Below are 14,575 nucleotides of genomic sequence, written 5' to 3' on the forward strand. Positions count from 1 at the left end.
GAGGTGTCCCAGGAAGGCCTGGCCGTGGCACTCAGTGCTCTGGGCTGGGGGACAAGGCGGGCATCGGGCACAGGGTATACTGTGGTGTTGAAGGCCTTTTCCAGCCTGAATGATTCTGGGATTCTAAGTTGTAATAAATGTAGTTAGGCTACTGCTAGAGCCTAATATGATTACCAAAAGTAAGAAATAGATTAATGGTTTGCATCTCTATACTAAGCATATCTCTGACTCCTGGTGTGAACCTGCTCACTTGTGCTCTTCCCGAGTATGGGATGATCCAGTCACCAAGCAACAGTGAAGAACAGGTTTGGATTAAGTGTCAGATTTTTAGATAGCACTGCCACCTCCCATCTGGAGTCAGATAAGGTCAGCAGTTCACTAAGCCCACTGCAAAGCTTTGTCAACATACAGAGTCAAGTCCTTCACTGGATGTGAGAGTCCTCTTCTGATCATCATCAGCGTTTCCCAAATTTAGTCAGAAGACAGCAGTCCAGTCATTGGAAGAAAACAGTTGTCCCTCCCCAGTTTATTAGTCCAAATTATAAGCAGGAATACTGCTATTCCCAGGTTGTGAGGATACCAGCTAGTCAAGAAGGACAAGCAGCACACAGGACAGCCAGTTAAGCCACTGATTCTACCAAGAACAGAGCCTAAAAGGAGGAGCGTTTGTGCAACAAAAGGACACACACTGCTCAGCCCAAGGGAAGAGAAGAGCTGGCTTGCTGTGCCAGGAAGCACCAGCCAAGAGGATAATTTGACCCTTGCTCCAGAGGAGGATCATGGCTTTTGGGGACCAATTCCAGGTGGCACACAGAGCCCAGGTCACTTGATCTAGCACGTGTAAATACATGTTTGGCTTTTGGGAGACATATCTTGATTGGCCTGAAGAGGAGGCGTTTCCTCTGCTCCAGCCTAAAGCAGTGCCAGACTGGTTAACTGGGAGACCTGCCTGTGGATTGGAACTTGGATCAGATAAGCTGGAATTCGGTGCTGGCACAGGCTGGGTCCCACCAGCTCCATGCAGCCATGGTGTTTGGGAGTCTGACCCCCCCTGCACCATGCTGCTCCCAGGGAACCTGGGCCCTTCTGCCTCCACTCCTGTGCATGTATGTACACACGTGTCTGAGACTCTCCCCTCAGGCAAAACATCCCAAGATAGACCCCAACCATGCCTCTGTTTCCCCTTCAGAAGAAGCAGCATTCAAACACAGAGGGGTTCTGTATGGAGGACATTGTTTTTCCCACCCGTGCCCTTGGTGCACCAGGAGCTGTACATTCACCACAGCCCCTCTTCCAGCTTCTCCAAAATTAGTGTTTCTCCCCTTGCTATTTATGACCTCTTCACTCATTTTAAAATTGTCAAGCTTTTGGATCCATCAGTGCCCTTCTCTTCCCTCTCTGTTCTTTGTTCAGCCCTCTTACTCACTTGACTAGTTCCTGTATATCCTGCCCCTCCACATACACCTGCAGGGAAGTATTTTTAGGTTTTAGGACACGTTCACATCCCTTCTGTCAGTCAACAAAGAGGAGCAGCAGCAAAACACAGATGCCTATGTTAGGAGACAAAAGGCTGCTCCTTTGATCTCCTGCAATTTCCAGCTCAGAGGTCTCCTGGGTCACCCATCTAATCAATCTTTCCTTTGCCAAATCTCTCCTTAAAGCCACACACGTTCCTAACACGCAACATCCTATGGCAAGGAGCTGCCCAGCTTCACACACTGCTCTGAATTTGTTCTGTTGTAGAGGCTGTGGCCCATTTAATCCTTTCTACTTACAGCCTTGCAATAATACTCTTTCCAACTACGGTGACCTCAAAACTGGACTCCTGAGCAGTAACTTATCCCAGACTCTACCTGACAGGTGAAAAGATCGTTTTTCCTGTGGGGATTACTTGAAAGCTCTGCAGTTTCCCAGCCCAGTTGGTCTCACCAACTTTACAATCTTCCCAGTAGAAACAATCCATCCTATTTATCTTGATTAAAACTGCCTCATTTGCAGTGCCACTGAACTTCTCACCTCCATTTTTCTATATATACAACATGCAAATCCTTCCAGATCCATCTCTGCCAGAAAAAAAAAAAAAAAAAAAAATCCATCAGCTGTCCCTACCCTCCATTTCTTGTAATTTTACTCATTTCCACCCCTGTAAGGACCTTTCCCCTTTAACCCCACCCAGATGATTTCTTTAGATAAGGAAACCTGTGGAAAGATGCCTGGAAATCATGACTGTGGCTCCCATAACACCCTATTTTGTACTCCCTGATCCTTCCTAAGAGCTCCAAGAGCCATGATTTCCTTTCACTGACACTACTCATGTTCATCAAGGAGCTCACCAAAACTAGTTTTGGGCTTTATTTCTACAAGAATGGCCTGTAATTCTGATTCGCTCCTGGAGCTGCTTTTTGCATTTCCCCTTTATTTAACTATTTGTATTTAAATCATCACATCTGCCAGACCCCGGAAGCTTGTTGGCTCTTATTTCAGCTATTTCCTTCAAGTTTTTAGCACTCTTGGGGTAATATCACCCAGCTCGAGCAACTTGGCACATTTTCATGTCCTCCCAGCTGCGTGGTGGTCTTTTTAGTTTTACAGTTTACTAAGCAAGGAAGCCAGTAATGTAAATATGCTGCTAAAGATTCCAAAACCAGCATTACATAGACATTATTCATTCCACGGGGAGTGGATTTCACATCCCACCCCTCCAAAAAAATGTTTCAGAAATGCTAAGACCAAAAAAAAAAAATAAATTAACATTCTGGCTATCAGTGCTGGCTTTAAGCAAGGTTTGGCTCTATCTTCCAGCTAGCAGGGATGTTGAAATGGAAGTAAATCACCAAAAAGATGGTGAATATCTGAGTTAAAAAAACCAGCAAGTTTGTTTCCAAAGCAGGAAACAAATTATAGCATATACAGAGAAAAGTTTATAAGAACAAGGAAAGAACAGCTCCTGAAGACAAAAGAAGGATTAAACAAGGTGCTTGTTCTCACTGTAACTTGAGTTTTTACCCCACCTGCTTTAGTCTCATGAAATGCTCATGCTGAGTGGCCAAACTGTCCTGGGAGGCAAAACAAACCTCTCCCACTCACAAGTATCCCACTGGATTATTTTAATGAGGATTAGAACTGTTTCCTGATACGACACAATCCTGAGTCTTCAACACCCTCTAACACAGTAGAGGTGTCTTGGTGTCTCATTTCCCAGACTGCTCAAGCACTCCCTGTTCAGCCTCTGGGGTCAGGACTCCAGTTCAGATGGGGTTTCATATCATCTAATGATGACAATAAAAGTGGCCATCAAGGTTAAAACAGCAATATTTTTAATTATGGGGAGAGTGACAGATTGTCTCTTCAGAGAATGCACGCAGGCAAAGGTTACCACTGTCCCTACATTTCTGATAAAGGCAGGACAAGCCACAAACCACTGATAAACTCATAACAGTAGCACAGGCTAATAAATATTAGAAGAAAGGCCTGATGTTTCCACACTCACTCAATCTGCTTCACAATCAATTCATGACTCAGCATCGTGTTGGAAGCATCAAAGTTCTCAACATCGTACTCTGGCAACTGCCACCGGTCCTTCAACCCACTCCTGTGACCTCAGCAGGGAAAGCCCACTGAATAAACCTCCACCTTTGAATGCAGTTGCATAAAACTCTACCATAAAATATTAAAAGCTTGTGTAAAAGTGATTGCTGCAGGTTGGCTTTGTACCTGTTTCATGGGGCACTTCCTAGTGAGCAGCAGTGGCTGTCAAGGGCTTACTCGGGGTTCATTGGAGACATGTGGCAGCTCCAGCTACTGAACCACCCACACTGGGGTTTTATGTGTTATTTTTACCTTTTAAGTAAATCTGACCACAGCTGAACAATTCATCAGCACAACCCCGAAAGCCAAGTCTCACCATGGGAAAAAAATAAGGCATGGTGGAAAAGCACAGACATGGGATTTATCACCCAGGCAAGTTCTAGTTCTTGTCAATCTCAGCAGATTCGGGTTTAACCCGGAATCTTCTGCACCAGCTCACCCACCCTCAGCAGTACATCATTCCTACCTTTCCCAGGACTACTGAGAGTTCACTTGTTCCATATCCAAAGTGATATTTCTTTTAACTGTATTTCCTAAGCACTGATATGACTTTCAGTAAGAGATAACACAAAGCCCAGGAAATAGTGGGATAAGACGACATTTCCTACAGCAAAACCTTCAAACCTCATGTAAAAATCCCTCCAACAAGTTCAGAGAATGTAAGTTTTAACACCTATCTAACAAGCAAGCTTAGATTACATTCTGTCCTTTTTCTCCCTAATAGAAGAGCCAGGACTAAACACTCCAAAACCTGTTTTCAGCTGTAGGATGAATTCATCCTTCTCCCCCCTCCCTGTGATTTATTACTGGGAAAAACAGCTGGAGGAACCTTAAACCTACATGGAAACAGCAGAGAACAGGGAATGCAGTGGCGGGACTCAAAGGGCAGCAGAAATATTAAAAAGTGGTGTTGCTCAGAGCAACTGCAAATACCAACAAGGTAAAACGATTCTTCTTTTCCAACAAGGCCACACATGAGCTCACTCATGACAAAGGCAAACTTGAGCAGCTGAAGGGACTACACAAAGCTCATTAAAAACCAACAGCTCTTATCGAGCCCTGAAAGAGTTAACCACTCAGCTAATTAGGCTTTACTGGGTTTCACTTCAGAGCTTCTGCACTTCTAAAGGCTGGTTTTTTGGATGATCCCACCTCTCTGTTCTTTCACACCTCAGAGATGAGATGCATTAGTGCACCAGCAGCACATTGAAGCTGAGTGTTGATTCACCATAACCAGCCCAAACCAAACCAAGAGGGTCTTGCCACTTCCTGCCCAAGGTGGACACTGCTTAGATCAGTCCCTTGGTGTGTTAGTTTTGTTACTGTTTTGTTTGGGCTTTTAATTGCTTACATGAAAGGATACAACTCTATAAAAGTTGCTGAGATATTTTTCAGGGCAGTCCTGAGCAAGCAGGCATTGGGTAACTAAGGAGGGATTTAAGCACATCCTGGGGAGACTGAAAGGGCCAAGAAACACTTGAAATATCTAGTTGTAGGCAGACAGAGGAACAGCTCACAGGACAGCCTGAACCTGCTGATGCATCCAGAGCCACAGCCCTGCACTGTGCAAACGTGGGATCCCAGCAGCAACAAAGGGGTTTTAGCAAAAGAAATGATGGAACAATTCGAATCTGAACAAAAGGGTTCTTTAAATTATTTCATTTCTACTTCCCTTTTGGGAAGCTTTGGCTTTGGTCCCTTTGTACAGGCTATAAAAAGAGTTTTGAATAATTAAGTGATTTTAGATCACTCATTGTGTTCTTTTGCACTGAGTCACAGGTTTGGAGGAGCAATGAGAGCACAGCAGTCAATGACTACTGAAAGGTGACCAATTGCGTGGGGAAGTGACCTGAAAGAGGATGGTAAATTACAGGGAACAATAAAAACTACCAGTAAATTGCCAAATTAGTCTGTTTACCTTACAGCTTAGCCTGGTATAACTCACAAAGATCACCTTCACTTGATCTTGAACTACATTCAGATAAGTCTTTTTTTTTTTTTTTAAATAGCTTGAACCTGCTTTCACTCAGAGGAAACCCCCAAATATTTTGCAATGTATATGTGTAGCCTGGTTGGTATTTCCCATCCATACTATAAATACTGAGAAGGCTGCCCAAAGCATGCCTCCCAATTTCCAGATCCTTATGGCAATCCATAATAACTGGGATTTCATATTCTTTCACGAGCAAGAAAGGCAGAATTGTTAAATATTTGAAGCTAGAAAGGAAAAAAAAAAAAAGTTTAAAACAGTTATAGTGAATAGCTGATATGTTTAAATTGTGCCACAACCCATTTGCAAATCCACCCTTGCCCAAGTGTGTGGCTGCAAAGGCTTTTAAAATCAGATTAGCAGCTTCATATAACATTAACTACCAAAACACACAGATTTCTCATCAACACACACTGTTGACAGAATACTCTTCACTAAACTACTGGGAAAATCAAAAGTGAGGAAGAATTCCCAGTTAATTTCTTTGCCACATAGTTGCATAGCTGACTATTTTCTATCCCTAGCAGGAAGACCTGGGAAAACTACAGTTCTTATGCCTTCACAAAAGTAAGGTGTTTTATGGACTAAGACAACTGCCCAAGAAGGCTGTTTCAGCACAGCAAATCACCTGGCTTCATTTTATGTGCAAATCTTGTGAAACAATTAATAAATTTTTTTTTGTATTTAAGAAAATTGGTATGGAAGAGAGCCCTGCTCCCCAACCTCTCCCTACAAATGGGCTCATGACATTTCCTTACAGACTGGTAAGAAGGTGAGCAGGTTGCAAGGTCAGCAATCACTTAATGGAAGAAAAAGGGTTACAATAAAAGCAACGTTGCTCTTTTTAATTTGGTAGTAACTGGCAATGAAAACAGGACAAAGCTATTCAACAGAAATACATAAAGTATTCTACAAAAATACAGCCTTGCCAACACTGTTCTCTACTGCCAAGCCTGGAGCAGAAGAGATAATCCAGATCCCCCAGCTTCTTGCTGGAACAGAAATGCTTCTCTTTCTACTTTTGGATAGCCCAATCTAAGCTTTCCAGAAAGAAAAGAGATCTTGGGGCAATTGGAAGTAAATTTCCTGTTCTTCAGTTTTTAGAGCAAACAGCCAGATACAAATCAATGTTAAACACTGTCAAATCGGAACAGCATTCCTCTAAGAGACATTTTGTCATCACAAAAGTTCATTTTCTGAGTAAGGAATTGCTGCAAAAATATTTAACCTGCGGCCCTGAAGTTGAACACCACGGTAAAGAGAAAGAAGAGATGCTCACACACAAATATTTTCTGTTATTAACACTGGTGTTGTACATTTTGTTTTCATCTGTACTCTCACGTGGCCGCGGCATCTGGGCTAAGCCTCTCTCCCAGTTGGAAAAGGATTAGCCGCACCTCCGCTCCCTAGATCCCGAGAGAGACAAGGCGTTCCAACACCGCGGCAGATTCCCACATCCTCTGCAGGGTTACCCAATCCAGGTTATTCCCGTGTCTCCGGTGCTTTACGACTGCCACCTTCCGTTGTGGAGCGGAGTAACACACTCCTTCAGCGCCCGGCTCCGCACCCCGGGAGCTGCCGCCTCCTGCTCAGGAGGATGCTCATCCTCGAGTCCGCTCACCCAGCTCGGAATGTTGCAAGATTTAGGGTCCCGACCCTTCACACTCACTGCCCGCTTCCCTCTGTGGTGGCAAAACACCACGAGAGCCCCAGGGATTGCAACTGAACTTCCCCAGCCAAGGCTGGAAGGCAGGATGAAGTCACACCATTCCTTTGGATACCTTAAACCTCTGCTCTTCCCAGCTCCTAGTGCAGCACTGCTGAGCCAGTTCTCAGGAAATAAGAACATTTTCTTACAGCTTTTTTGGGGGTTTTAAATTACTATTTAACTTACAGGGATGTCTTACACACAGCTGTGACCAGTGCATGGATGGAAAGGCTGTCACTGTTCAAAGAGTAAATTCCACTGAAAGGAAACAAAATTGATGACTCAAGGTACATCCTCACATCTGGATGTGGCACCTGGGGACATGGCTCAGTGATCTCAAGGGCCTTTCTATGCTTAACAAGTCTGTGATTCAGGGTTGGTTTTGTTGGTTTTTTTCCCCCCAGATTTCAGAAGGAAAGAGCAGTCTAAGGGCCTTCCTTTTCTGTTTATCTATTAACCTGCACTTCTTCCTGATCATCCTGACAGACACAGCAATCCTCTGTTCTCAAGAGGGTGTCAATGGTCCCTGTTCTAATGGATTTTCCCATCAGCTCTTCTAGGAGGCTGAAGAAAGGATGAAGGAGTTTAAATAAACAGTGGTGTAGCACAACCACTGCTTTAACTCCATCACTACCAAAAAGGTTTCACCATTCCCACACCAACCTTCCACTTCCAGACAACACAGCACAATTCCTCAACCCAGCTTGGCTCTAGAAGGGTCCAATGCTTACATATCAACCCCAAAGCTGAATTTGCTGGTTGCAATTCAAAGTTACTTATGAATGTTTAGCAAGTATTTAATGGCACAGTATTTATACAATCTAATGGTCATATCCTTGATATCATGTACTTTTTTTTCAACATTTCCATACTAATCAGCCAAGGTATTAATTCATGTGACTGATCACTGAACTATGAATTTGTAATTGTTCAGTTGGCAAGAGGAACATGCACACAGATCATAAATTACCATTTAAAGCAACTTTCTCAAAAAAAGTTATCAGCACACATAAGCAAATGCAGGTGATTCTGTGACACAGACATCCCAACCTGTAACTGAATCAAAACTGATCCCAGTTTTGTCCCTGTTTTACTTCTGCCCATCAGACCAATCCACACAAGATAAGAACAACACCAAACAGCTCCCAAACCCCAACTGCTACAGGCTCAGAGGAGTGAACACCACCCAAAAATAGCACAGGCATCTCCCCTGTCATTTTTGAGCAAGCACAGGGATAGTCAGGTCCATGACACTACAAAGGCAGTTTTGAGGACTGCACAACACAGTGGTTGGAGTGCCACTGCTACTGTTCTTCCACTGACACAGAGTGACTTGTCAAATCCCGGGAATAATCCAAGACAAATGACTTTATCAGGGCACCAGCCTTTGAGGGCACCTGGGTATTGCATCTTCGAGTCTACTAACAGTTGCTTGTAAAGCCTAATATCTTCCTACAGCTCCAGTGCTGCTCCCAAACTATGTCTTTGCTGTGAGAGGATGGGAAACCAAACATCCTAAACAGTGGGAAACTAAATACCCCAGGCAGAGGTCTCAGACTGATGGGCTGAACTACTGACTGTGTTGTAAATGGCTTGATTTGTCATGTGAACCCAATTTCAGAAGTGTCTTTTTCCTGTTCTTACAAGACACTGAGTATATCCCCTAAAGTCTGTCCTTCCCTAGTTCCAACAAAGCAGGTTACAAGAAGGCTGGTTTGCAGTTCCCTCTCCAGCCTCTTGGATCCTGCAACAGCCTGTTCTGGTCTAAAAGTCACTGTTGGGATTGATCTGTAATAGTTATTTTCTGTAATTGCATTTCAACGCCTTTAACGTGAACAGAAAGGTTTAGTAACACAAGAGACTCAAGCCAAACACAGGCAGACAGACAGACAGACTGCCACAATGTGTCATGGGGGTGCTTTCAGCCCACAGTTTGCCATTTTTGCCACACATGATTTTTAACAAGGACACTTTAAACAAAACAACCTCATTGTTTTAACTCAATGGTCTCTCCTCAAACTGTGTAGGAAGAGAACATCACTATCAGACAGCAGCTGGCTGTCCACAAAGGCCTCTGTGGATCAGCAAGTTAAAAGATGGAATTACAGGAGCTGGGCACAAGAGCATCAATGAAAAAAAAATACACTTCAAAGTAATACTGTTCCCTTAAAAATTGCATTATCTCTGTTAAAATTCACCTGGCTCAAACCCTTCTAATATTGTCATATTTGGAAGTAAAGTACTGAGCTTCTATTCACATGATATCCAGCTCAGGGCTGACCACAGAAAACTCACACCCAAAGCACTGATGCCTTCTGATTTACCTTTTGCTCTCTTCCACTGCTTTGTCCAAATGCTGGAAGATATCCTGGAATAAAATGCAGCTGGAGCGACTATTGATGTCATAGCCATACCCTCTCTTCCAGTACTGCTTCAGGTCATTCAGGTATTCCAGGACCTAAAGGTAGTGCAATAATAAATATCTGTGAGCTCTGAGGGAAAACAAGCCCCCCAACCTGGAGGAATGATGTTGCCACACACTGAAAGAAATGGATAAAGCTGACGCAAAATCAACCCCAAACATGCAGGCTCCAGTTGAAACTTCAGCATAAAAGGAGATCTAAAAAAATAGATCAGGCTGAAGATCACCACATTCAGCATCTGACCACCCTCACAGCCAGGTGAGGTGCTGCACATCACAAGACAGCCACTATCCACTGCTTTTTTAGCATTTCTGATTGAGCTCACCACCCTTCCCACAGAAGCCATCCCACACCTTTAGCTGAGCTTCTCTGGTTTGACATTCTGGAGATGTGCACACACCTCAAACAGACACAATTGTGCCTTGGATTTATGCAGGAGCACACAGTGCTCTCCCTGTTCTCTGTTCCTTTGCTTATAGTTCCTGCCATCAAAGTTGTTTCCCATCTCACTGCTGAGTTAGTTATAAACACATCTAACAGAGTGGGTCTCAGCAGAAGCCCATGGTGATCCTGATCCTCCTGATTCTATTGCCTACCCTTTAGCCAACCACCTACCCATGCAGAGGTCTCCTCTCTTTCCTAAGGGTGGAAATTTCCTTAACAGCCTCGGGGAAGCCTTACAGAACATCAAAGAGTACATCAAACACTTTTTGAAAGAGGAAAAACAAACATTTGTCTCATTTATCTGGGTTCTACTGGGTTTTATTAACAGGCATTTAATTTCGGTATCTGATAGTCCCCAAAACTATATAAAAAGAGTCTTAAGAGACCCTAGAAGACTTCATTTGATGCCCTCCAGAATAAATTCTATCATTCTATCTGGAATAAATTTTATCATATGAAAGCTGTCCAGAGTTTTTCTGATGTCACAGAAATAAGTATTATACGAATTAAGCACAACAGGAAAAGACACTTTATATCAGGACAAATCAAGACTGCACCAGCACTTAAGTCTGAATAAAGGATATTTCAGTCTTGCTGCTTGATCAATTCAGAGCTCTTTGGAAAACAAAGTAAGTTTTGTGCCTCTTGATTTAACAAAACACAACTTCTGACTGTGCAAAGAGTTAAATCTGAACATTATGGCATCTTTTGAAGGCTTCTCAAATATCTCTCCCTTTTAGCACATTACAGAATGGTTTGGGTTGGAAAGGACCTTAAAGATTATCTAATTCCAACACCCTGCCATGGGCAGGGACACCTTCCACTATTCCAGGTTGCTCTGAGCCCCACATACCTTGGCATCTTCTTCAGTGAAGAGTGAACACCATGGGGAGGTCACATTTTTTATAGCCAACTCATAAGAGCAGGTGAGAAAAGCCACTTGAACAAGATCTGCAACAAATCCAATAAACAAGCAAAAGATAAAGCACTGCTGCACAAGTAGCAACTTTCTCTCAACTTGCCCACTCCAGAAAGCAGAATTAAAAGAATAACACTCAAATCCCTCCAAACAAAGGTAAAGTTGGTTCAATCTAAGGGAGAGATGTTTTCAAACATCATCTTCTTCTGACCAGTAACTAACAACCATTCATTACTGCAACACCAACATACACTTACAGTCTCATGCATTTAATTAGAGGCTGTGTCTCCAGCTCACAGCACACTCTAAATTACCTACTCTGCATAACTATAAGTCTTGGAAGTTGTTCTCGGCCAGACTCGGAGCCAAAGTCACCTGTAACAGGAATCCCTTACCTGCATTTAGCTCCTCCACTGGCAAACACAAGGCACTCGCGACCTTCTCCAAGACCTTCTTCATCTCGGGCCCCTCTTTGAAGGCGCTCACCTGGCACATGGCTGCATCGTTCTCCTCCACCAGGGCTACAAACTTGGCGCAGTGATCAAAAAACCGCATCAAGGAATCATTCACTTGGACCTCCACCTCTGAAAACAAACGTGGGCATCAGGAGAAGCACCGCCATCCCCAAGGGCGCCAGTGCCCGGCCACCCTGACACCCTCCTGGGGACAGTCTGCCCACCACTGCAGTGTCCCCACGGAGGGCACGCAGAGTGCGGGGTCCCCTTAGCCTGGGCATGGGGGACATGGCATTGGGCTCGTGGCCTCCCTCAGCCACGGGCCAGTGGAGAGGGCATAGGGCTCCTCCAGCCCTTCAGGGAGGGCATGGGACACCTGCGACCCCTCAGGAAGGGCGTGGGGCTCCTCCAGCTCCTTTGGGAGAGTTGGAAATCCCTCAGTGAGGCCATGCATCTCCCTCAGCTACTCAGGGAGTGCTGGGGGCTCCCTCATGGAGGGCATGGAACTCCCCCAGGCCCTTTGGCAGAACCGGGAATCCCCCAAGGAGGGCTTGGGAGTTTCTCAGAGGGAGACATGCAGCTCCCTCAGGGTGGGCACAGGACTCTGCCAGCCCCTAGAATCATAGAATTAGCTGGGTTGGAAGGGACCTTTGAGATCATCAAGTCCAACCCCTGATCCACTACCACTGCGGTTACTAGACCATGGCAGTAAGTGCCACATCCAGTCTCTTTTTAAAAATCTCTAGGGACAGAGAATCCACTCCTTCCCTGGGCAGCCCATTCCAATGTCTGACCACACTCTCTGTAAAGAAATTCTTTCTAATATCTAACCTAAACCTCCCCTGGCACAACTTGAGACCATGCCCTCTTGTCTTGAGACCATGCCCTCTTGTCTTGAGACCCTCTTTGAGTCCTCAGCCTCTCTCCTTCTGGGAGGGTACGGGACAGCCCCATCTCCTTGGGGAGAGAATCCCTCAGGGAAGGCCTCCCGGGGACTTCCCCAGCCCCACTGGGAGGACACGGGAATCCCTCAGTCAGGGCACGGGTCTCTGTCTGGGAGCAGGGGGGGCTCCTTCGGTGAGAGCACAGGAGCCCCTCAACCCCCTCGGGAGAGCTGGGAGTCCCTCAGGGAGGGTGTGGGACTCCCTTAATCTTCCAGGAGGGCGCGGGGCTCTCGCAGGGAACGGGGTCGGGTGTGCCGGACTCACCGTCGCCGCCGAGGCTGAGGTCAGGCCCGAGCCCGCGGCGGAAGGCGGCCCCGCTCTGCAGGCAGCGGTGCTTGGAGCTGCTGGCCAGCGCCAGGCGGCGGCGGGCGGCGAAGAGCGCGGGGAAGCGGGCGGCCAGGCGGCGGGCCAGCTGCTCCATGTCGCGCCGGCCCTGCGGCGCCAGCCGCCCGTCCAGGCTCTCCTCGTACCACATGGGCCAGGCGGCCAGCGCGGCGGCGGCGGGGCAGGCTGCGGGCTCTGAGGGCCGGCGGAGTAGCCGGGCGTGCAGCTCGCCCAGCCGGCGGACCTGCCCGGCCGTGGGGTAGCGGGTGCCGTGCCGGAGCACGGCGCGGAGCTGCAGCGGAGCGCAGGTGGCGGGCGGCGACTCGATCGCGCCGGGACCCAGCGACAGCGGGTCGCGCACCAGGTGCGGGTTCACCTCCTCGTAGCGGGACTTGGTGCCGAAGTAGCCGCTCAAGCCCGCGCTCGCCGGCCGCAGGACGAGGAGCAGCAGCAGGAGAGGGGCGGCTGCCCCGCACGGCGCCATGGCGGCGACTGCGCGGCTGCAGCAGGAAGAGGCGGAGCGGCGACGCCTCCTCACGGCTTCACCCGCGGGAGGCACCGCCCCAGCCCGGGGCACTTATAGCCGGGAGGAGCGGAGCCGCGCCCTCACGGCCGCACCCTCCCCCGGGACCGCCCCAGCCCGGAACACTCATAGCCAGGTGAAGGAACCGCCTCTTCAGGGCTTCGCCCGCCTCAGTCTGGGGGTCTTGTACCGAGGCCGAGTCGAGCCCTCACGGCTTCACCCGCCCCTTCACAGGTCGCCTCAGCCTGGGGGTCTCGTACTCCGGCGGAGGGAAGCAGAGCCGCCCACCTCCCGGCTTCGCCCGCCTTAGGAGCCGCCCCTCAGCCCGGGGTCTCGTAGAGAGCTGTCCCTTCACGGCTTCGCCCGCCTCAGCCCGGGACACTCGCACCCGGCGAGGGAGTGGCGGGACCCCTGAGGGGAGCCATGAGCTGTCAGCCCTATTTTTGTACTTCCTTCGCCTCTCTGGAGCCTCACGGACTGCACGGAGCTCCAAAAACCCATAGAGGTTTACCCGCAGTATCAGACACGAGGGGAAAGGTTTATTTTCTCTGTGCAGGCGCCAATAACGCCAGGCAGAGCAACTGGATCGACTGCAGTAAGGAATGAGAGGCAGAGAAAAGGTACATTTTCTTTGCGTATAAAACTCAAAGCAAACCCCATGGAGCAGATGGGCTCCTGTGTCCCAGATGTGCTAGGTCTCAAAAATTTAACACTGCTCCTCCATCTTCTCTGCAGTTCTGCAATATATTTAGGATTACAGAAAATCCAACTTGTTTGACTGGTAACAGATGTGGTACTGTCCTTGGTGTCCCGTTTTAGAAAATCTCTCTGTAGATGTAAAGCGGTAGCAGAAACTTGTTAAGAAATCCCTACCATGTTTTATTCAACAAATTAGTCTAATTAGCATTTAAATTAGCTAAATATTAAGACATAAGCCTCAGCAAAACCCTGGACCTGGGCCATGCAGGAAATCGGGCAAGTGGGGATGTGGAAGTAAACTTTAGAGCTATCTCTGTTTCTCAGAGCTGTGTGAAAACTTCAGATAAGGTGTTCCTATCTCCAGCATCAGAAAAGCCTTGGCTTAGATAGATTTTTAAAAAGTCAGCACGTTCTCTTTCTTTGTGCTTTTCCATGATAAAATTTCATCCCAAACTAGGAATGCTGCCAGAGGCTACAGCTTCCCTCAGAGCCCACTTTGTCCTCCAACATGGGTAAGCTAACTCAAGAAGGGGCTTTCAAGGGTGTTTTTGGCCCCTT

The 14,575-nt window shown here is 47.0% G+C and overlaps 1 protein-coding gene across 1 annotated transcript in view; it reads right to left on the reverse strand.

Annotated features, from left to right (window-relative positions):
* The window catches only part of MINPP1 (multiple inositol-polyphosphate phosphatase 1), a 14,908-nt gene extending 1,623 nt beyond the window's left edge, over positions 1 to 13,285 (reverse strand). Inside the window, exons 1-4 of the mRNA XM_017832642.1 lie at positions 12,736 to 13,285; positions 11,468 to 11,656; positions 11,007 to 11,104; positions 9,611 to 9,744 (exon numbers count right to left, since the gene is read on the reverse strand). Coding sequence (XP_017688131.1) covers positions 9,611 to 9,744; positions 11,007 to 11,104; positions 11,468 to 11,656; positions 12,736 to 13,279 — 965 coding nt within the window. The 5' untranslated portion in view covers positions 13,280 to 13,285. The remainder of the gene's footprint in view (positions 1 to 9,610; positions 9,745 to 11,006; positions 11,105 to 11,467; positions 11,657 to 12,735) is intronic.
* Positions 13,286 to 14,575: the final 1,290 nt, after the last annotated feature.

Source organism: Lepidothrix coronata, unplaced genomic scaffold (assembly GCF_001604755.1).
Source record: "Lepidothrix coronata isolate B3197 unplaced genomic scaffold, Lepidothrix_coronata-1.0 Scaffold204, whole genome shotgun sequence".
In the NCBI taxonomy this organism is placed as follows: domain Eukaryota; kingdom Metazoa; phylum Chordata; class Aves; order Passeriformes; family Pipridae; genus Lepidothrix; species Lepidothrix coronata.